The sequence below is a fragment of the Vipera berus genome (assembly GCF_964194415.1).
Source record: "Vipera berus genome assembly, chromosome: 5".
Classification (NCBI taxonomy): Eukaryota; Metazoa; Chordata; class Lepidosauria; order Squamata; family Viperidae; genus Vipera; species Vipera berus.
In genome coordinates this window covers 14,147,298-14,170,158 of record NC_138207.1, presented here as the reverse complement: position 1 = coordinate 14,170,158, position 22,861 = coordinate 14,147,298, and the positions used below count along the sequence as shown (strand labels likewise).

The 22,861-nt window shown below is 39.2% G+C and overlaps 1 protein-coding gene across 7 annotated transcripts in view; it reads left to right on the top strand.

Moving 5' to 3' along the window:
- The window catches only part of NAALADL2 (N-acetylated alpha-linked acidic dipeptidase like 2), a 649,741-nt gene that overhangs the window by 295,720 nt on the left and 331,160 nt on the right, over positions 1-22,861 (top strand). For all 7 annotated transcript variants that reach the window (XM_081328125.1, XM_081328124.1, XM_081328126.1 and 4 more), the window contains exon 4: positions 2,878-2,997. In XM_081328125.1, the coding sequence (XP_081184251.1) occupies positions 2,878-2,997 (120 nt within the window). The remainder of the gene's footprint in view (positions 1-2,877; positions 2,998-22,861) is intronic.

Genomic DNA, 22,861 nt, shown 5'->3' with positions numbered 1-22,861 from the left:
AAAAGCAATTTTTTTTAAAAAAAATCTCATCCCTTTGGTTCCTATGGCAGTAACAGTGCCTGAGAATATTTTATGGGGTGGAATCATTTTTCCCAAGCAAATCTGACAGATCCTGGTATGATTTCTGAAGATGCATTTGGGAATGTTTCTTTCAAGCCCTGGCTGCATTTCCCTTTGTGTATTGTTGTTTGTTTATTTTGGGGAGCACATGGGAATGTATAAGGTTGCTTCAGTTACTTAAACAGCTGAAGGTTCTACTCAGCGGGTTGTGTGCTCTGTGGCTGTGAGAACTCTATCTCCAAAATGACAACCACAGTCTTTCTAACTATGCTCCTCTTCCAAATGGTTGAAATGGGGAGAATCAGACAATCTGCCATGTATTTTCACAGGAGAATACCTGGATATTTTTCACAAGCATATCTCTCAGTTTCACGTAGCAGCAGCTGAGCTGCAAGGAAGTTCCCCCAGGTATAACACAAGCCCAGGTAATCTTCCCTTGTCCCCTCAGGCATAATGAACAGGATGCATATGGTAATGTTAGAGCTAAGATGCTTGGGGATGTGAATGTAGGTGTCCTTTTGTGTGCAGATAATGCTTTCTTGTTGGCTGAGAAGCCAAACAATTTGCAAAGAATATTAAGCAGATATTATGGGGCAATGAAGGCAATGGATCTGAAAAGTAATGTATCAAAGAGAAAAGAGTTGTGTTAGTAGGGAAAGTGCAAGTTATAAATGAATGGAAACAAAACTGCACTTACTGTGTGCAGATGCTAGTATAAATGTAGTAGTACATGGGACCTGGGGTAGATACTGTATATAGTAGTATGTAGGCAGTGGATATGATGTACACAAGGAGCATGTGTGTATAACAAAAAGCAATTGGATCAAGAATAAATGTGGAAAGAAAAATGAATGATCCAAGGATGGAAAAGTAAATTGAATGAATTTGATTATTTAAAGAGAATGAATGAAGATGGAATCACAAAACAAATATTTGAAGGAAACGTAAATCAGTGGAGAGAAAGGAAAAGACTGAGAAATTCATGGTTGGGATTGTACTGAAAAAAAGAAGTAAGTTGGTATATAAAATGGTGCACGGATATGACAAAGCAAAGATGGTGCATGAGAACAGAAAGGTATGGAGAAGGTTTTAGTATAAGGGGGTCCCTGTGGATTTTACTGCCAACCAAAAGGGATGGTGCTCATCTCCATTTCAAGACCATTGAGCCAGTGCTGTCTGATGACATTTCCATGGTCACATAGCCAGCACTGTCACCTTCCCATCTACACACATTTGCATGTTTTCAAACTGCTAGGTTGGCAGGAGCTGGGGGAAGGATGGGAGCTCACCCTGTCATGTAATGTTCAGATCTTGAACCTGGGCTGCCATCTTTCCAGCCAACAAACCCCTCATCTTAACCATTGAGACACCGTGCTACACTTGGTTTTAATACAATGAGGCTGATATTGGAATAATGTTAAAATATACTACATTTGAGAGCCTAATTGGTATAGTAATGAAGGCTTCAGGCTAGAAATTGTGAGTTCTAGCTCTGCCTTAAGCACCAAACCAGCTAGGTGACCTTGGGCCAGTCACTTTCTCTCGGCTCTAAGAAGCAAGCAATGGTAAACCATTTCTGAAATCTTGCCAAGAAAACTACACTGACTCGAATATTTTTTTTTAAGAAATAGCTACAATTAATCATCTTTCCTTTGACCTTTCTTATCAAACTGTTAATTTCTTTAGTTTACTATTTCTTCTGTCTGCTTTCATGGGTTGTTTACCCTGAAAATGAATAGTGTGATCCGGAAGTAGGTATGCATGCATGTATGTATTAACATAGTGTGAATTCAAACATAATTAACAGAAATAACACCCTATTCACAGGAAACCTATTAAGCAAATAGTTTAAAAACATTGCATTAAAATAATTTGTACAACCCTCATCTAGCCTTTGAAACACAGTTATATATCAAGCACAAGAATCCTCTGTGGTAGCAAGTGGGTATTCTTGCCATAAAAGGAGCTGTGGTGATGCAGTGGTTAGAATGCAGTATTGCAGGCTAATTCTGCTGACTGCCAACTGCCAGCAGTTCAATTCTCACCGGCTCCAGCTTGACTCAGCCTTCCATCCTTCCAAGGTTGGTAAAATGAGGAACCAGATTATTGGGGGCAATAGGAGAACTCTGTAAACTGCTTAGAGAGGTTGGTAAAGCATTATGAAGCATATAGGTTTAAGTGCTATTGCTATTGCTGTACAAAGTTAACATATTGTCTCTATCCACTAATGAAACACCTACCATATTGTTCCAATATCTTATAGAGTGTGATAAAATATCACCTATCTCTAATGGACTTTAAGCACTATTCTTCTGTGTGATATATGACTGTGTTTTGCAGGTAGATAAAGGCTGTGTATTTATGACTACATAGATGCTTAATGAATGGGAAGATACTACATGGGTGATATTCAGAAGAATTTATAGAGAGGAGATGTAAAATCTATATGCTGTTCTGTGTCACTCTTCTAGGTTTGATCAATGAGCTATGAATTGTCCTCTGTTTGAAGTGGAAGAACATTTCCATTTACAGAAACAAACCTGCAGATAAGTAACAATGCAATTGTAACAATGTAGTGCATACTACTTAACATGTATATGCATAAGTTGATTAAGCAAGTGGAGTCCATGGGAACAAAATATTGTGAACACATATAAATGGCAAAATAATATTCATGGACATGTAAAGACAAACAGGTGATTCTCTCACCAAGTATTGCGAATAAGCCAGACATCTATGGATACCATCTGCCTATTCATTCCTAATATATAGAAAAAAGAATATGCTAATCAATTATCCATCTTTTTGTTTTTCTAGGCTGAAGTCTTTGATGTACAATATGGAAGTCCAGAAGATTTGCTCAGGATTAAACAGTTTACTAATGTGTCCAGCAAAATAGCTCTTTTGAAACTTGGACAGATGCCTTTGCTATATAAGGTTAGTTCTGGATTTTCCCCAGTGCATTTTTTCTTTCTGATTTTTGAATTGAAAGTAATAACTGTGGTGTGGTTTTGTAAAGCTGCATTTAATTGTTTCTTGTTTCTTTAGTACCCAAATTTATAAATGTTATAAACCCTTTCTCTAATGAACTGATTTTATTTTTTGAAAAAAAAAAAGATACAGTAGAAGAAAGAGGGCTTGGCTCTAATTTATCAAATGATTCCTATGATCAAATGGAGGCTTCAATGTATATCTCATTTATATACCTCTGTTATCTTAATCACTTTACTATATTTGTTGATCAAGAATTTAAAGAAGAGACAGTAACAGTTCTAGTCCAACTGACTTTGGTGGACAGTAGAAAGTTAACAAATGGTACCTGTTAGCATTGTATCTTTGTACATTGAGTGCATTGAGTATCATAATACAGTACTCTAAACCATCCAAAGGTAATTTGGCATATTATTAACCAAGATGAAACATTTGCCTCCTGTCTGTAATAAATACTCTTCTTATAGAAGAGATTTTAGATTTTAGAATTAGATTTTAGAATTAGACATTGGAAGCTTCCTGGAGCCCTCAGAGAATGAACTAAATCAATAATCTGTGTCAGAATTGCAACGGATACTTGATATCACTATTTATTATTTACATAGATTTTTGAATAACACTTATGATTATCTCATTTTCTATCCCAGTAAAACTTTGCTTCAAACATGTGCAATTAACCTTTCTTTTAAAACCTTCAAATGTTTGTTTTGTACATGTTCTATAGCCTAGAAAGAGTGTTAGAAATCCATTTCTGGAGATTAAACAATGTCACATTATTTATAGTTCTATTATTGCCATATTTGGGTATTTTTTTATTTAGCATATGGCATTGTTACATTAGCCAGGAGACTACAATGCTAATGCAGAGTAGTAGTTTGGCTGCCTGTTTACCAGCTCTGTTAGACACACACTTGCATGCTTTCCAAGATCCACTGCAGGAGGATGAGCTAACTTCACACCAGAAAGAAATATGAGCAGTACCATCCAAAGCCCTTTTCCTTCCACTGAAGCCACCTTGCAAATGGGCACCGCAGCCAGGAAGGTGCTGGCTCGTCTCCTTACCGAAGTGGTACCTATTTATCTTCTTGCATAGAACATGCTTTTGAAGTGCAAGATGAATAGAGGTTGAGGTGAATGATGGGAGCTCACCTGCCACACAGTGCTAGGACTTGAACTGCTGGAGCAGAGACCATCTCCAATGTCATTAAGCCACTGAGCTTCTAGATTTGGGGTTGAAATCCATAACATTTCAATATGACATTGCTGTTTGTCAAGAGTGTCTGTGTTCTACCTGGCTAAACCTCCTAAAGCAGGGCTTTTTAACCTTTTCACCCATTGTACCACTTTTAGGATATGGCAACATCCGATTACCACCAGTCGCCTAGAAAGGTGTCAAAAACTTGATGATTCCCCCCCCAAAAAGGAAAAAAGTGATGAAGTACAGGTAGTCCTCGACTTACAACAGTTAGCTTAGTGACTGTTCAAAGTTACAATGGCACTGAAAAAAGTGCCCCTCAAGCCACAGCCGAGCAAGACATCTGCCTGCCCGCCCGGCGGTGCTCTTCCTCCTGTCCAAGGTTTTCATTGTTATGAGCATTTCTGTTGAGGATTGGCAGCAGGGGTTGGGCGGAGTGTGTGTGTGTGGTTTTTATTCTCTCCCCCTGTCCGCTTGGTGGTTGCAGCAGGTTTTGGTCACTTCACATGACCCTGGGACACTGTGACGATCATAAATATGAATCAGTTCCCAAGCATCTGAATGTAAATCACAATACCCTGGAGATGCTGCAACATTCCAGCTGATCAGCGCTTCTTCTGGGCTCAGCAGAAGTGCCAGGATCAGTGCCAAGCTCCAGCTGAAGCCTGGAGCTGATCCTGGCGTTTCCACTGAGACCTGACAGCCCTGAAGAAGTGCTGATCCTGGCGCTTCTGCTGAGCCCTGACAGCCCTGCAGCTCCAGCCGTCTCTCACTCAGGCTTCTGCAGTGCTGCCACCGGTTCACGTACCACCTGCTAGGTGCCAATGTACCACAGATGGTACCCGTACCACTGGTTGAAAAGCCATGTCCTAAAGGTTGCACCAAGAAATCTAAACTGTGAGTATAGTAATTAGATCACAACAGCTATCTTGACTTTTCTGACTGTCCTCCCCACATAGATACCTCTGATTTCCATCCTGCCATGGATGGAATCAAAAGCGGGATAATAGCTTTAAGGTGCTAAAGTGCCAATTAAGCTTTAGGAAAGTTCTTCGTGTCTGCATGATGGTGCAGAATAATAAGAAAATCTATGGTAAAATGATAAGAAAATTTATGCTACAAAGGAGAGATGCAGCAAAAGCAGATGATGTTTTTATTGCACATTTGTCTTTCTTCAAACATGGACTCGTAGAGGGCTTATCTCCCATTTCAAATTTTTTTGCATCCCACTGCTTCTTCCATCTGTTTTCTTTCCCATAAAGTAAATGTTATGGAAGCAAAGATGGAAGAGCTGCACAACGTAGTTTGATTGATCGCACTAGGAATTGAAACATCCAACACACTCCATAAACGGGAGCAAGGGAGGAAACTGATCTGGGGAATATTAGCACTGAACAAAGCATTTTTTGATAGGGCTAAATCACAGTTTTTGTCAGCTTTTCATTTTTCCAGTCATAAGTCTGCATTCATTTGAAAAAAAAAAAATCATAAAAAGGTGAAACAGGAATGTCTCCTGGATTCACGACTCAATTTTGAAGATCATATTGGAGTCGTGGCTAGGGGGGCATTTGCCCAGGTTCGCCTGGTACGCCAGTTATGCCCCTTTCTGGACCGTACAGTCACCCACGCACTCGTTACCTCCCGTATAGATTACTGCAATGCTCTCTACATGGGGCTGCCCTTAAAGACCACCCGGAGGCTTCAGCTGGTTCAGAGTGCGGCCGTGCAGGTAGTGATGGGAGCATCCCGATACTCCCATATTACACCCCTCCTGCATGAGCTGCATTGGTTACCAGTTGTCCTCTGGGTGAGATTTAAGGTGCTGGTACTTACCTTTAAAGCCCTACATGGCTTAGGCCCGGGATACTTGCAGGACCATCTGCTGCCGGGAACAACTTCCCATCGCCCAGTACGCTCACACAGAGAAGGCCTCCTCAGGAAGCCGTCGGCTAGACAATGTCAGCTGGCGACCCCCAGGGGGAGAGCCTTCTCTGTGGGAGTGCCAACCCTATGGAACCAGCTCCCCCCTGAGCTTCGGATGGCCCCAGATCTCCAGTCCTTTTGCCGCGGCCTCAAAACACTCCTTTTCCACCTGGCTGACCTGGACTGACAGGGATTTTAATTTATGTTTTTAATTTTTAACTCTAATTTTTAATTTATTTTAATTTTAATTTATTCTACAGGGGCCATTAATTTAATTTTTATTTTAACTTCTGTATTATTGTATGTTATTGTTGTTAGCCGCCCTCAGTCCTTCGGGAGATAGGGTGACATATAAGTCCCAATAATAAATAAAATAAATAAATAAATATCCTGGTGCTTCTATTTCTAAGGTGCCATCTTGTCTTGCATGTTTTATATCTGCAATTATACATTGTTTTTTTTTCTTAATGCACTATATTATTCAGCTGGTGCAGAATGCAGCCGCGCGAGTGGTGGTGGGAGTTTCCCGATACTCCCATGTAACACCTCTACTCTGTGAGCTGCATTGGCTTCCAGTTGTCCTCTGGGTAAGATTCAAGGTGCTGGTTATGACCTATAAAGCCCTAAATGGCATGGGTCCGGGTTACTTACGGGAACATCTGCTGCCAGCATCAACTTCCCTTCATCCAGTGCGCTCCCACAGAGGGGGCCTCCTTAGGGTGCCGTCAGTGAAAGAGTGTTGACTGGCGGCCCCCAGGGGGAGGGCGTTCTCTGTGGGCGCGCCAGACCTGTGGAACCGTTTACCGGTGGAGCTTCGGACGGCTCCCGACCTTCGCTCCTTCCGACGTGACCTAAAAACATATTTATTTGAACAAGCCGGCCTGGTCTGATGGGTTTAGGGGTATTTTAACGTTTTGTAATTTATTAAATTGGGCTATTGTATTTAATATTTTTTTTTAATTTTTGTATATTGTATTTTATTGTATTGCCGTGTACACCGCCCTGAGTCCTTCGGGAGAAGGGCGGTATAAAAATTAAATTAAATTAAATTAAATTAAATTAAATTAAATTAAATTAAATTAAATTAAATTAAATTAAATTAAATTAAATTAAATTAAATTAAATTCTGTGTTATTTTCACACAAATGTGATTGTATGCACTTTTCTCTAGTGACAACAATTTCACATACTTGAGAACTACAACATGCAAAGTTCAGAGAAGTTTTGGAAAGTATTGAATTTTGAGGTACCTACTGGTCTGGAAATGTGTAATTTTATGAGTATTACAAGATGACCCAAATAAATTTATCCCCACTTCCTATTTGAGAGCAATTTTATGTACAGTAGCTGTGCATTTTTCTCCCCCGTAAAAAAAAATCCTTGCCTTTTAGAGTTAGGATTTCAGGACATTGCACAAATGAAACAAATCCATTTTCCTCCACACCTTGGTCTCAAGTGGCATCATTTTATAAAGTCCACAGGAGTAGAAAAGAAAAATAGCAAAGAATCTTTTTTTTAACAGCTGTGTAGTTAAAGATAGCCATGCTGTTTTCTATTGTTATATGATGGGAGATCAGATTCTTCAACATCATTACTTATCCTGTTGGAGATTTAAACATGCCCCAAGGAGAAGCTAACATAACACGTTGTCTGTCTAACCTCCTCAAGTTTCAAGATCTTACTAGGTTTGTTGGATTGTCTCCAAAAGTCGCCGCTTGCAGCTGTAATGAGAATAAGAGCTATGAATTGCAATGGAATAAAGTGTAGCAAAAAAGCAATAGATAGACAATGCATTGTGTACTTTTAAAGCCATTTAAAGATACTCATTGCTGTCCCTTTTAACCTACAGTATATCATTGTTCATTGATGTAAGGGAATTTGCATGGCTTCCAGATCTCTGCCAAACACTACTTTTTTCTTCTTTTTATGACCCTGCAATCCCTTAATTCAGGATATAGTCGGGGCAAGTGAGTGGAACTGAGCTGGATGCCTTTCCTGACTATGTAGCATTTGCAGCAGATATTTTCTCTTTGTGCCCTTACCTTGAATCGAACTCTCAACCTTCCGAACGGGAGGTGAGCATCTTCACCACTAGGCCACTATGCTGCTATATAAAAATCATAACACTACTGATAGAAGAAAACAGTTGTAGCTCAGGGTGGAACTGAGGGGTCTTCTTTGAGCTTGATGGTTTTCTTGCAGATATTTTATTACCAAACTAGCTAACATCATCAGTGCTAGAAGGGAGTAGGGTTTATTAGTGGCTTGTCTTGTCAGTGTTTTGTTTTTTTTAAATCCCATTTATATCCCGTCCTTCTCCGAAGACTCAGGGCAGCTTACAATCTAAGCACAATCAATGTGCTTAGCAATAGCCTTCATTCTATGTATATGCCTGCTTATTAGGGCTTTTGCCCCCCCCCAAGTGGCATTATTACAAAGTCAGCTTATTGCCCCCAACAATCTGGGTCCTCATTTTACCTACCTCGGAAGGATGGAAGGCTGAGTCAACCTTGAGCCTGGTGGGACTCGAACCTGCACTAATTGCAGGCAGCTGGTGTTACTTAAGGAGGCATTAGCCCACTGCTCCACCAAGCCAGTGTTGATGGGACTGTCCTTGGTGGTTCCTTGGTTAGGCTGTTGTTATATATTAGCTTGTTTGTCTGCATTGGTAGTTCCTTCATTAAGGTATTGTTCACTTGATTTCTGGTCTAGTGTCAATCTTGGTGTCAATCTCTGCTCATATGGGTGTTAATTGCTGGTAAGGAGGTGTTCGGTCTTTTTTGTTTCCTTTTGGGCTTTTTGATTGTTTCATTTGTGTGGTATATAGATGCAGAGCACCTCCTTGTGTCTAGGGGACCAGTTTGTTTTTGGATTGGGTCCCCCTGAGACATCCTGGGCACATTGCATGGGAATGAAAACCCCACTGGAAATGGAAAAGTCCTCTGGGGTTAGGGTTGGGTTTCGGGTTAGGCTCCATGAAGTCTGTGCCCAAAACCAACTTCCTTAGGCTTAGGGGACCAGTTTGCTTTCCTGTCAGCCCCCCAAGGAGTTCTAGGTACATTGCATGAGAAAAGTCCATTGGAAATGGGGAAAGTCCTCTAGGGTTAGGGCTAGGGTCAGCCCTCCATGAGGTCTGGCCCCACAACCAATGTTGCAATTGAAGATGGAGCTTAGACTTATGGCTAGGGGTCACTGTGATTTCCAGTCAGCCCTCAAGATGTCCTCTGGGGAAACTTCATTGAAAAAGTCCTCTGGGGTTAGGAGTAGGGTTAGGCCTACACTGTAAAATGTATAAGAGTACCTTACATAAAAATGTCTCAGAAATTACCTACAAACTACTACAACCACATGGCATTAGGTAGCACACAAATCAACTAAAGCCTTGCAAAACAGCCTAAGTAACCAAAAATCCCAGCAGTCCCAGAAGGAAAAAAAAACCAAAAAACATAGCATACAGTGCAAGCCACTATGTAGGACAAACCAGCAGAAGACTAACAGAACACATTGTTGAATACCAACTAGCAGTCGGAAGAGATGAATAAAAATGTTTTAATTTCACAATACATGGACACACTCAACCATAGTTTCAATTAGGAAACTGTGAGCATAGAAAGTAACTATTAAAAAAAAAGTCCTGCTACACAAGATTTTAGTCAATGGCTGAGAAGTGATGTGAAGACAATCTTCAAATATGGGTGTGACATCACAAATATAAGGAGTTTTAGAATATCATTCTTTTGTCAGAAATTGCTCTACTATCCGAATAGATTCTATAAATACTGTATGTTCAAGGTCCATGTTTTAATCACCTCATAGAAATGAATAATCATGAAGGAAGTCTGATTTGAAAATTGTTTTTATAAAGGTTTATATAGAACATCAGTATAGGATTGTGGGCATATATACATTACTTTAATGATGCATAACTAAATTTCATGGATATCATATTTTAGTTCACTAAGTTATTTGGTAACAAGCAACATATTTTCCAGGTAGCTGAATTTGGCAGATCATGAGAAAGTTGAAATTGATAGTTCTGTTTCATATTGATCATCACCGAATCCTAAGGAAATATATTCCCTGAACATTTCATTTCCATTTTACTGTCAATAAAACTTCATGGCCTCATAGTAACCAGGAGTCAAACTTAATTCAACAACTTTTAATATATTACTTACAGCATTTCCCCAAAGATTATTATATTGCATTTTCTTGGAGATGAAAAAAGATATTTTAATGTCCTCAAAAGACATATATCTAGCACACATATATTCCACATACCCCTTTAATAATTTCTCAAGCATATCTTTTATCTTCAATCTAATCTTAACTTTTCCCTCTTGGGAAGTTGTTTACATTGCATTTCATAGCAGCATGTACTAGTTATAAGAGATGCAATATCAGTAAGTGATTTTTATCTCCCACAAAAAAGTACCTTACTGGGAATTTCTGGAGTAATTTCTCCAACTCATAGTTTGTATCATAGCCTTCAAGAAAAGAAAAGGGTAATATTTAATTTGCTGTACAACCTGACCTTGTCTCCTGTCATATTAGAACTGGTGGTGAAATGTTTGCTGAACTCAGATGTGCTGATTTAAGAGATACCCCAATTCCATTTTTAAGACTTCTTTATGACAAATCCAAGATTAATTAGTCAAGGGAAACTGATGGCTGGAGAAATTGCTTTTCTTTTTCCCCAATAACCATATTTATCATCTTAATGTCAAATTTGCTTCCTAGTTGAATCATATTGATGTGTGGTGAACTAGACCTGCTGCTTTAGGCATCAGACAAGTTTTAAGGTTTGCAAAAAATTATATTGGTATTTGCTGGGTCTTCCCACAGTAAAGAGATCTTTAATGTGGAGTTCTTTCCCAAAGGGATCCTAACCTTATAAATCCTTTTTAAAACTGGGATGGAAACAGCATTGTTTGTGCAGCAGTTTCAGTGGGCTCTAGATGAAGTGGATTATTTGAACCTTTTCCAGGCAGGATTCCGGCCTGGACACTGGATGGAAATAGCATTGGTTGCACCCTTGGGTGACCTCTGCTGGGAGCAGAAGAGAGGCAGTCCTTCCATCTGTCCTTGTTCTCCTTGACCTCCTTGATATCACTGACTTCTTCATGGGTTGGAAGTAGGCAGCACAGTATTGGGTTGGTTGTCTTCCTTCCTATAGGGCTGGTACCAGACAGTGTTGACTGGGAATAGGCCCCACCTGTGGGCCTTACTATGTGGGATTCTGCAGGGTTAGTACCCTCTTCATTTCTATTTAACATCTACATGAACATCTGTTTAACATCTATACCAGGGGTAGGCAACCTTGGCTCTCTTATGACTCTGGGAGTTGAAGTCCATGAGTCATAAAAGAGCCGAGGTTGCCTACCCCAGATCTATACCAATGTAGGGTGAGATCATTCATTATCATGGTGTGAGGTATTATTGTAAAGCTGATGATCCTCAACTGTACATCTCTATCCTTGGTGAAATAAGTGATGCTGTTGATGTCTTGTCCTGATGCCTGTAAGCTATGAAGGTCTAGAAGGGGAACAACTACTGAATCCTGGGTTGAGTGACTTTGGGTTTGGGGGCCTTTGGGATAAGGGACTTGACCATCTTTGGTTCTAGATTGAATGGAAATACTCCAGGCAGACACTTTGTAAATTCTGAAAGTCCTTCTATACTCACAAGTGCTGCTCTACGAGCAGGTAGCAATTGTCGGTAGTGGGGGGCTTTGAACCATGCACCAGTTGTGCCCTTTCTTGGGCCATGAGTGGCAGTCTCTAACACTCTAGTCATCTCCAAGATGTATTACTATAATGCACTCTATATGGAGCTGCCCCTGAAAAGTATCCAAAAACTTCAACTGGTGCAGAATGCAGCTACACAGACACTCTTTGTGCTTCTACAACTGCACATGTTGCACCTCTGTTCCATGATCTGTATTTCTGCTGGTTTTAATCTTTAAAGCCCTACATAGAATGGGTCCAGTTTACCTAAGGGACTGTCTCTTTCCAATCATATGTACCCAGTCCATTAGGGCCAGTAAGAGGCATATGTTGCAGGTTCCACCTGCTAAAGAGCTACATTTTATGGGACCCAGACAACACACCCTTTCTTCTGTGGCTCCTACAATCTAGAACACCATTCTACCTCCCAAACTACCCCCATCCCTGTTAGCCTCTAGGTCGTTGGGTGTCTTTACAATAGTTGTATCTTGTTTAGATGAGTATCTTGTACATAGTGTCTTAATTATCTTGCTTATATTTGTTTTCAAAATGTGTTTTGATAGCTGTGACATTGTTTTAAATATTAATTGTATGTTGCTCAGAGTCACGTTTGGTGAGATGGATGGCTATATAAATGTGATAAATAAATATTCAGAAACCTGAAGGCAATGTCTTCCACTGAATATCATGAATTTAAATCAGCCTTCAATTTCTCTAAATGGGAACTTTTAACTAATCTCAAAACTGAACTAATGTTCCCAAATTTTAACTCTTTTTGAAAGGTAACAATATTTTTTTTAAAAAATGGCAAAGAAATAGACTCACATTCCAGTCAATGGTGAGTTGTGAATCTTATTCTGGATACTTAGTCGATCTTAATGAGGTTCAAGGTTGACTCAGTATTCTATCCTGAACCAGACAAGCTCTTTCCTGAAGCACCAAATCAAATTCCAGATCATAGTGTATATGCTTTACATGGGAATGCCTTTGAAGAACATCTGGATGCTGTATCTCAGTGAAAATGGGCAATTATTAGAGTTTCTTGATTTGTACATATTAGAACTCTGCTTTCTAACCAGCACTGATCACAATTTTTCTTTGTTCAATTTAATTCAAAATGCTGGTGGTCTTCATGACTTGGAGCTGGGCTATTTGTGGGTTTGCCTCTCCTTGATTGTCCCTGCCATAGCATTAACAATAGCATTTAGGCTTATATACTACCCCATAGTGTTTTACAGCACTCTCTGTGCAGTTTACAATGTAAGAATATTGCCTCTCCAACTATCTGGACCCTCATTTTACTGACCTTGGAAGGATGGAATGCTGAGTCAAACTTGAACCTCATTAACTCTGAGCAAAGTTTGCCTGTAATACTGCAGTTTAACTACTGCATCATCAGGGCACCATCCCAACAAAACCAGCATAAGAGGCATGCTATGGGTCTTATCAATTAAAGAGTTTATCTTTAAAGAACTCCTTTACTAAAGAAGCACTATTAAAGAACCTTTTTGAAACATTGTCTTAGGGAACTTAGATTGCCTTTGCCCCTGTTGGAACTTTCTAAGGTCCCAAAGATGTAGCTGTGTTCCTGGGCATAGGAGTCAGAACATCAGACAAAGTCCATAAGATAGCTATGTTGATGGTTGTTTTATCATGGCTGCCAATTACGTATTCATTGCCTGCTATGTTGTGTTTTAAATGATATAGCCTCCCAGAGTTACTATGATGAGATGAGCAGCCGTATACATTTAAATAAGTAAGTAAATAATATTTCATGAGGCTTGATTGACAGAAAATTAGTTAACTTTTTTGTTTGGTCTCTGTTTCTTTTTTAACTATCTTCTTTAAGGCAATCTTAACTGATTCATTTCTGGATAACTTTACCATGCCCTCTCAGCCTCATCCTTGTTTATATTTTTTTATACAGTTAACAGTTCTGCTTTGTACTAGGTTGCATGCTAGATGATAACATGGGAAAGTTAAAATATAAAAGTAACTGCTGGAGACTCTCTGGATGAGCATCAGCATAGACCAAATCTCAGCTCAGTCCTAGGTTTCATTAACAGAGGGATAGAATCAACAATGAAGAGTTAATATCACTTTGTAATGCCTTGGTAAAACCACACTTGTAATATTGCATCTAGCTTTGGTCTTCAAGATATATATATATAAAAGATGTAGAGAATCTAGAAAGAGTAGAAATAAGAGCAATAAAAATGATTAGGGGACCAGAGGCTAAAAATGGTTTCAGGAATTGGGTGTCCCTAGTTTAATGAAAAAAAAGAGAAAGGACAAGGGATGACATGAGAGCAGTATTCCAATATCTAAAAGACTGCCACAAAGAAGAGCCTTGGTGGAGCAGTGGGCTAATGCCTCCTTAAGTAACACCAGCTGCCTGCAATTAGTGCAGGTTCGCATCCCATCAGGCTCAAGGTTGACTCAGCCTTCCATCCTTCCGAGGTAGGTAAATGAGGACCCAGATTGTTGGGGGCAATTAAGCTGACTTTGTAATAATGCCGCTTGGGGGTGTGTGTGAAAGCCCTAATAAGCAGGCATATACATAGAATGAAGGCTACTGCTAAGCTTGTAAGCCTCCCTGAGTCTTCGGAGAAGGGCGGGATATAAATGGAATTAAAAAAAAAAGATTGAGGGGGGGGGGTGTCAACCAATTCTCCAAAGCACCTAAAAGCACCTATGCCAGTGAGATAAATTGATCATTCTTTCATTTTTCAACCATATTGCCCACCTATAAAAGAGTCATTTCTTTCTTAACTTAATTCTTGAGGTATTTCAAGATTTATTTTGAGATTCTCTTCTTTCTTATATATTGATATTTGGTGGCAGGAAAGAATATGCTTTCTGATAAAGTTTTCTTCTGTTACACTTTTTTTTCATCATTTCCAACCCCAGTCAACAATACTTTCCAATCCAAATTAAAAAAAAAAAGAAACCCAGTGGAAGGCATTTTGTTCATGATTCCTTTTCGGGGTAATTTCATGGAAGAATAGTAGGGCAGCTGCAGGCTTCTCAAGGTGTACTTAAATATGTTATTCTTTGGCCACCCTAGCAACCACTAAAAATAACTGGTAGTTTCAACTTACACTGGGTCTACATCAAGAACAGTATAAAAAGAACAGGACAAATACCATACTTTAACCATACTATTTCATCCAAAACTGTCTTCTACTTGAGAAGAAACTTCAAATGCAAATTCTTGTTCATCGGATTGAATAAAAGCTGGTAGAAAATAAACACAGGAAATTTTTTCCACACAGCACTAAAATAAAATGCATTTAATGAAAATGACAATTAATCCTGTCCCAAAAACAATTAGGATTAGAAGAAAAAGCAGCTCTCATTATGTAAATCTGAGATAACTTCAAAATTCTTATCTGTTTGCAAAACTAATAGCTTACTAATTTAAAGCTGCATTGGATTTCAACTAGCAGAATGGCTGAGGAGAATTTAACCTCAAAATCTTGTGCCAGATCAAGGTGCCTATTTTGATGATGGCCAGTTGCTATTGGTACAGTAATTGTTCCTGTTTATACTGATTTCTAGTTCCTCAACATCTGCAGTTGAGACAGGAAGAGAACCTGCTACCTATCACTGGTTTAAAATCCACAGATTGGTGAATCTGAGACATTGTTGTAGTATCATGGAATAACAGAGTTGGAAGGGACCTTGGAGGTCTTCTAGTCCAACCTCCTTCTCTAGCAGGAAAACCTATACCATTTCAGACAAATGGGTGTCCAATCTCCTCTTTAAAACCTCCAGTATTGGAGCTCCCACAACTTCTGGAGGCAGGTTGTTCCACTGGTTAATTGTTCTGTTAGGAAATTTCTCCTTAGTTCTAGATTGTTTCTCTCCTTGATTGGTTTCCATCCATTGCTTCTTGTTCTGCCTTCAGCACAAGAGAATAACTTATTTATTTATTTATTTTATTTATTTAGATTTATATACCGCCCTTTCCCGAAGGACTCAGGGCGGTTACTTGACTCCCTCTTCTTTGTGGCAGCCCCTGAGATATTGGAACACTGCTATCATGTCATCACTAGTCCTTCCCTTCATTAAGCTAGATATACCCAATTCCTGAAACCATTTTTGGCCTCTGGTCTCTTAATCATCTTTATTGCTCTTCTTTGCACTCTTTCTAGAGTCTCAACATCTTCTTTTTTTATATCATGGAGACCAAAACTGGGTTCGAATTCCTTAGTTTTCTTCTTTTTAAAAAAACCATCAATCAGCCAACTGTTAAAGATTTAAATCCTAATTGCACATAAGATAGGACTGCTATTTGTCTGGGATTAAAAAGTTGTTTGGCTTACAAATGTACATTATTCTCATGTTATTCTGTGTAATTGCACTGTCCTTCCCTTAAAGAAAATTATATATTGATTTTGTTTCTTTGCAAGGGCTGAGATGCCCACAGCACAAACAGTTTATGTGCATAGGTGAGTGATAGCTTGATTGAATACTGCAGCAAAGAAATTTAATGCTACTTGCTTTGGGACCTCGACTTTATTTCCTTAGAAGATGAAGGCCTTTCAGGGGACTTTTCTGGATATTAAAATTCTCCCTTTTCTTCTACTGGTCCCCATAAGGACCAAAGCCTCAGTCTCAGATGGAAAATGGGAAGCAGTGTAAAAAATAATATGCTAGCTTCTACATTATTTTCTTGACCTCCTGGAGGTATGCTGACAACTACATTAAATTTAGATTGCAATGACAACCTCCCAGTGTGTGACTTATGACATATATTTAGCCACAAGAGCTGCCATTTACATTTTTCATGGAGTGAAATCCATTTGACCAGTTTGAAAAATTAATATGGCAGCTTGCAGCAACCTAAAGCCACAATCCAATTAAAGGAGGAAGAAGCCAATCAAAAGGGTCTAATTATTGCACCATTTGAAAGTTTAGATTTCACACCACTGTGGGAAATAAATAATGTATGCAGGAAAACAACTATGGGAGAATTGCAGGCACACAAATCCCATAAATAAATCCTATAAAAGCATTCCCTATACTGTACATGCCAGTAGTAAGATAAACAGCCAACGGGCCAACTTGAATCTGCTTTTTCTCAGTCTCTGATGCTCCTTCTGAACATCAATATCAAAAGTTAAAGATGGAGGCATATAGAAACAATCACATGAGACCTAAAAAGTATTGAAACAATTAAAAAGACAATGAAGAAAAAAAAAACAACTCACTGCCTTTCACATCTTTTCCTTACTCCCGGAATAACAACATTGCAGTCTTATCTGTTTTGGGTTTTATCTGGCTCTCCTCCAAAAACTTATGTTTCAGGAAATCATGTCCCCTTTTGGGTAGTGAGTGTGTCTCAGAGCTTCAAATCTTACAGATCAATCAGTTTCTGGATACAAGTTCTCCCCCTTCCTCTTTATTCCTCCAAATGGTCCCAATGAGAAAAGGAAAGTCTGTGGAAGCCTATAGTTCATTACTCACCATTCTACATATACTTCTTTGCACACTTAGCCACACATATTTTACAAAATTCACGTCCACCTGGACTTCTAATTTGGGAACAATGGAAATTAGGCAGAACAATTTGTAAAAAAGTGATTTCCTTAAGCTTCAGAAACAAAATGGCATGGTGGGATCCCGTTTTCTGAACAAGGCATATTAGAGATCTTAGCAACTCATATTAGTTTAGGATTTCAGGAAAACTAAAATCTTCCTTCCTTCCTTCCTTCCTTCCTTCCTTCCTTCCTTCCTTCCTTCCTTCCTTCCTTCCTTCCCAAAGAATGATCTCAGAGACCACCAAGGACTCCATACCCACATTCTGGATCACCTGCAACTCCTAAATATTCTTCAAGGGGTAGAATTGTGGCAGCCCACTGGGTGCATATTCAAGGCATGAGTTTCCAAGAGCACTCTGTGTCTCCAAATTATTTTTTTTTTTAAAATAGCTTCAGTCATTTAGTTCTTTCTATCCCTAGATATTACACAGAATATTTTATTATTCTCGGTTTGTGTGTTTAAAGAAAGTGCAGAATGATATGAAATGACAATATCAGCAGGGACAAACACAATGCAAATTTCACTATAATCTATGAATATAATTCCTATGCATATTAGCATGTGCCATAAATATAATTGAACAACATCAGCTGTATATGAGCATTAAAACCATATGGATATGGAAATTTAATTGCAGAATAAAGAATCAATATTTAAGGGGGTAGCTACAAGAAGAAAAAAAAGAATAAAGCATAAGTTTACTGGGGAGAATTTTTTTAAAAAAACTTTTGCAAAGAAACTTGCTTTCTTCCACCCATATCTCTGTCATGTATAATTTAGGACCAGTGAATACTTAAAAATAAAACATGAATTCAGTATTTACATGCCTCCTGTTGATAAATACATCAGGACATCACAACTTGTTCCAGTCTCCTACTGGATGTATACTTGAGGGCAAACCTAGATTTGCATTGCATAATGTGTGAAATAACATTCAGAATTACTATTATTATTTTATTATTATTTATTATTTATTATATTTTTATACCACCCTTCTCCCGAAGGACTCAGGGTGGTGTACAGGGCAATAAATATAAAAACGAAATACAAAAGTTAAAAAACCATTAAATATATGCCCGAATATAAAACAATAATTAAAAGACATATTAAAACCCAACCCTAACCCATCAAACCAGGTCAGATTGCTCGAATAGATAAGTTTTAAGATCACGCCGGAAGGACCGGAGGTCGGGGGCCATCCAGAGCTCAACCGGCAAGCGGTTCCACAGGTCTGGCGCGCCCACAGAGAACGCCCTCCCCCTGGGGGCCACCAATCGGCATTCTTTGATCGGAGGCACCCTGAGGAGGCCCTGATGAGTTAGGATTCAAGGCATCCTTATTAGTACTTAGTGGCAACTGAGTAGTTGGATTTCTAACTGGAGGAAGAAGATTGTGTTTGTTTGTTTGCTTATACATACAAATAACTCAAGGCAGAGAACATATCCACCACCTTCCTCTTCCTATTTTTCCCCACAACAGCAACTCAGTGAGGTAAATTGGACTGAGAGAGACTGGTTCAAAGTCACCCAGCTGGCTTTCATAGTTAAGGCAGGACTTGAACTCAGTGTTTCCCTTTTTCTAGGTTGATGCCTTAACCACTAGATTGTTGGATTATTGGAGAAACCATCCTGACATTTATTAAGGAGGAAAGATAAGTGGGTTGAAATACTTGACAACATGCCAGATCTGTATCTTGGAAATTTCACTGTTTCCTATCTTGTTTTCTTTAGATTAAGCTTTTAAAACTTTATGAACCAATAGGCTGGATCCGGTCTTCCAGTTATATCTGGTAAATTGGCAGAAGCACTTTGAAAAAGGTTCAGAGAAGGACACCAAATTTGATCAGTGCACTGGAAACTAAAACCCGCAAGGAGAGATTGAGAAGAAGGGAATTCAGTGCAAATTTGTTACAAGAGTATTTTATATACTTGAGGGGAGACCATACTAATGAAGGCCACATCTGTTCACCATCAACCTGAAATGCAGGTCCTGAAATAATGGCCATAACTTACAGGTAGACAGATTCTGTCAGTGGAAACATTTATTAAAGAGCTGATCAGTTTCCCCCTTATTTGTTAAGTTCAAGCAAAAGCCAGACAACCTTCACCCAGTGCTGGTTTTAGCAGCACAATTCTTTATAAAATCTACACATCATTCAGGCATGTTTTAAGATTTCACTTTCATCAGAGGTACAGTGGGCCTCTTTGTGAAAAGAATTCCTGATTGGATCTACTATCCATGCAGATAGAAAAGCATTTTAGTATGTTTTAAAGATAGGGACGCGGTGGCTCAGTGGGTTAGGACGCTGAGCTTGTCGATCAGAAGATCGGCAGTTTGGCAGGTCGAATCCCGAGTGCCACGTAACAGAGTAAGCGCCTGTTACTCATCCCAGCTTCTGCCAACCTAGCAGTTCAAAATCACGTAAAAATGCAAGTAGAAAAATAGGGACCACTACGGTGGGAAGGTAACAGTGTTCCGTGCGCCTCTGGCATCTAGTCATGCCGGACACATGACCATGGCTTTGAAACGGAGATGAGAACCGGCCCCTGGAGTTGGAGACAACTAGCACGCATGTGCGGGGGAACCTTTACCTTTACCTAAAGAAGGCTGTGTGTTTTTATGATTCTCTATAAATCTATGATACATTGAGATGAAGGAGGACTATAGTTATGTTAAATTCTAAAGGCAGGAATCCAACTAATTCTAATAACTCCATAGTTTTATAAAATAGAGCAGATGTGTGGCAATTCAGATAAGGATAGCATTGTCTACTTCTCATCAATGCTTATCTAAACATGCATGTAACTTTGCTCTATCCAAGAGCAGAAGTTTACAGCTCTTGCATTCAGTAATCCTTCAGCAGATGAAGTTCTACTTCCCATAGTTTATAAACATTCCAAGCACTTTAGAATCTTTCTATCGGTGTCTATAGAAACTCATTTACAATAGAAGTGACATGCGATGCAGAATGATACATCCTGGCTTATCTTATTTTGTCCGTTGAAATTTATCACATAGCCATAGGCAAACATGTACATATGATGATGATGTTATCCATTCAGTTGTGTCTGACTTTTTATGATTCTATGGGCCAGGTCTCTCCACATCTTCTGATCTTGCACTGCTTCTTTGAGGTATTCTATGCTCTGGCTGTTTTGATGGTACACATAAATATTGTTGTTGTTGTTAGTTGCGAAGTCATGTCCGACCCATCACGACCCTATGGACAACGTTCCTCCAGGCTTTCCTGTCCTCTACCATCTTCTGGAGTCAATTTAAGCTCACGCTTACTGCTTCAGTAACTCCATCCAGCCACCTCATTCTCTGTCGTCCCCTTCTTCTATTGCCGTCAGTCTTTCCCAGCATTAGGCTCTTCTCCAGTGAGTCCTTCCTTCTCATTAGGTGGCCAAAGTATTTGAGTTTTAGCTTCAGGATCTGGCCTTCTAAAGAGCAGACACATAAATATATACATACACATATACATACACATATGAGAAGTCCTTGGTGCTCTCTGAGCTTGCTTGTTTTGTTGCCGATGTTTCATTACCCTAATTAGTAACATCATCAGATGTTTGCGTAATGAAACATCTACAAGAAAACAACCAAGCTCAGAGAGCACCAAGGACCCCTCATATCAACCCTGAACTACAAATATTCTCCTTCATTGGTACCACATATACTTATGCATATACATATTACAGTGGGGTAAGTTTCCATTCATAGAAAATTAATGTTATTATAGCTAATATAGATATTGAAAATCTAATACATATACATATTACAAGGGGATAAGTTTCCATTCTTGCCCCAGCTCTTAACAGCCTATCAATTCAAAAGCAAATAGATAAATAGATACCAGTTTGGTGGGAAGGTTCTGTACACACACACACACATACACACAAACACACACACACACGATCAGGAAACGATAGCAATAGCACTTAGACTTATATACTGCTTCACAGTGCTTTATGGTCTCTAAGCGGTTTACAGAGTCAGCTTATTGCCCCCAACAACCGGGGTCCTCATTTTACTGACCTCGGAATGATGGAAGGCTGAGTCAACCTTGAGCTGGTGAGTCTCAAACTGCTGGCAGCTGGCAGTCAGAAGAAATAGCCTGCAGTACTGCCTTCTAACCATTGTGCCACTAGGGCTCTAATAAACAATGATGTAAGAAAAAAAAGTGAGAAACATAGCTGAGAGAAAAATTTTTTGTGAATTACAAAAATCAAATAAATATAAGTCTTCTGTCTCTCTCTGATATAAAATAATTCTTCTCTCTTTCAAAAATTACTTATTAGAATAATAAATTCCCCATTTATCCAATGAAATAGACTGTAACTGAGAAAAGCACCTCCCATTGTTATTTTGCTTATTTTATGATACAGTGGGATGGTTATTTTTGTGGCAACAAATTAACATGAATTGTGTGGAAATAGTAACACACTGAGTTATCTTGTCACTGTGACTATGATAATGTGAAAAAGGACTTAGGCACATAGAGCTCGCTTAAGAGTTCTTAAACCTACTTAAATAGATTATGTAGTCTAAATCCACTGCACAGCAGAATCACATTTATCTTAGAACATCCAGTTTTCACTATTATCTCTAAAATAAAAGATCTACACTGTTGTGCACAGCTTTCCATAATTGACACCATTTTAAATGCAGTTCTATAAGAAATGGAGGTAGTGACAGATTTTATTTTCCTGGGCTCCAAGATCACTGCAGATGGGGACTGTAGCCAAGAAATTAAAAGACGCTTGCTCCTTGGGAGGAAAGCCATGGCAAATCTAGACAGCACACTAAAAAGCAGAGACATCACCCTGTCAACAAAAGTGCGTATAGTCAAGGCTATGGTCTTCCCAGTTGCAATGTATGGCAGTGAAAGCTGGACCAGAAGAAAGGCTGAGCACCGAAGAATTGAAGCCTTTGAACTATGGTGCTGGAGAAAACTCCTGCGAGTTCCTTGGACTGCAAGGCGATCAAACCGGTCAGTCCTAGAGGAGATCAACCCTGACTGCTCTTTAGAAGGCCAGATCCTGAAGCTAAAACTCAAATACTTTGGCCACCTAATGAGAAGGAAGAACTCACTGGAGAACAGCCTAATGCTGGGAAAGATTGAGGGCAATAGAAGAAGGGGACGACAGAGAATGAGGTGGCTGGATGGAGTCACTGAAGCAGTAGGCGTGAGCTTAAATGGACTCCAGAAGATGGTAGAGGACAGGAAGGCCTGGAGGAACATTGTGCATAGGGTCGCGATGGGTTGGACACGACTTCGCAACTAACAACAACATAAGCCTAGAATTATGAGGACTTAGTAAAGTATCTGACCAAATGACCAAAGATCTACATATATATATATATATATATATATATATATATATATATATATATATATATATATATATATATATAT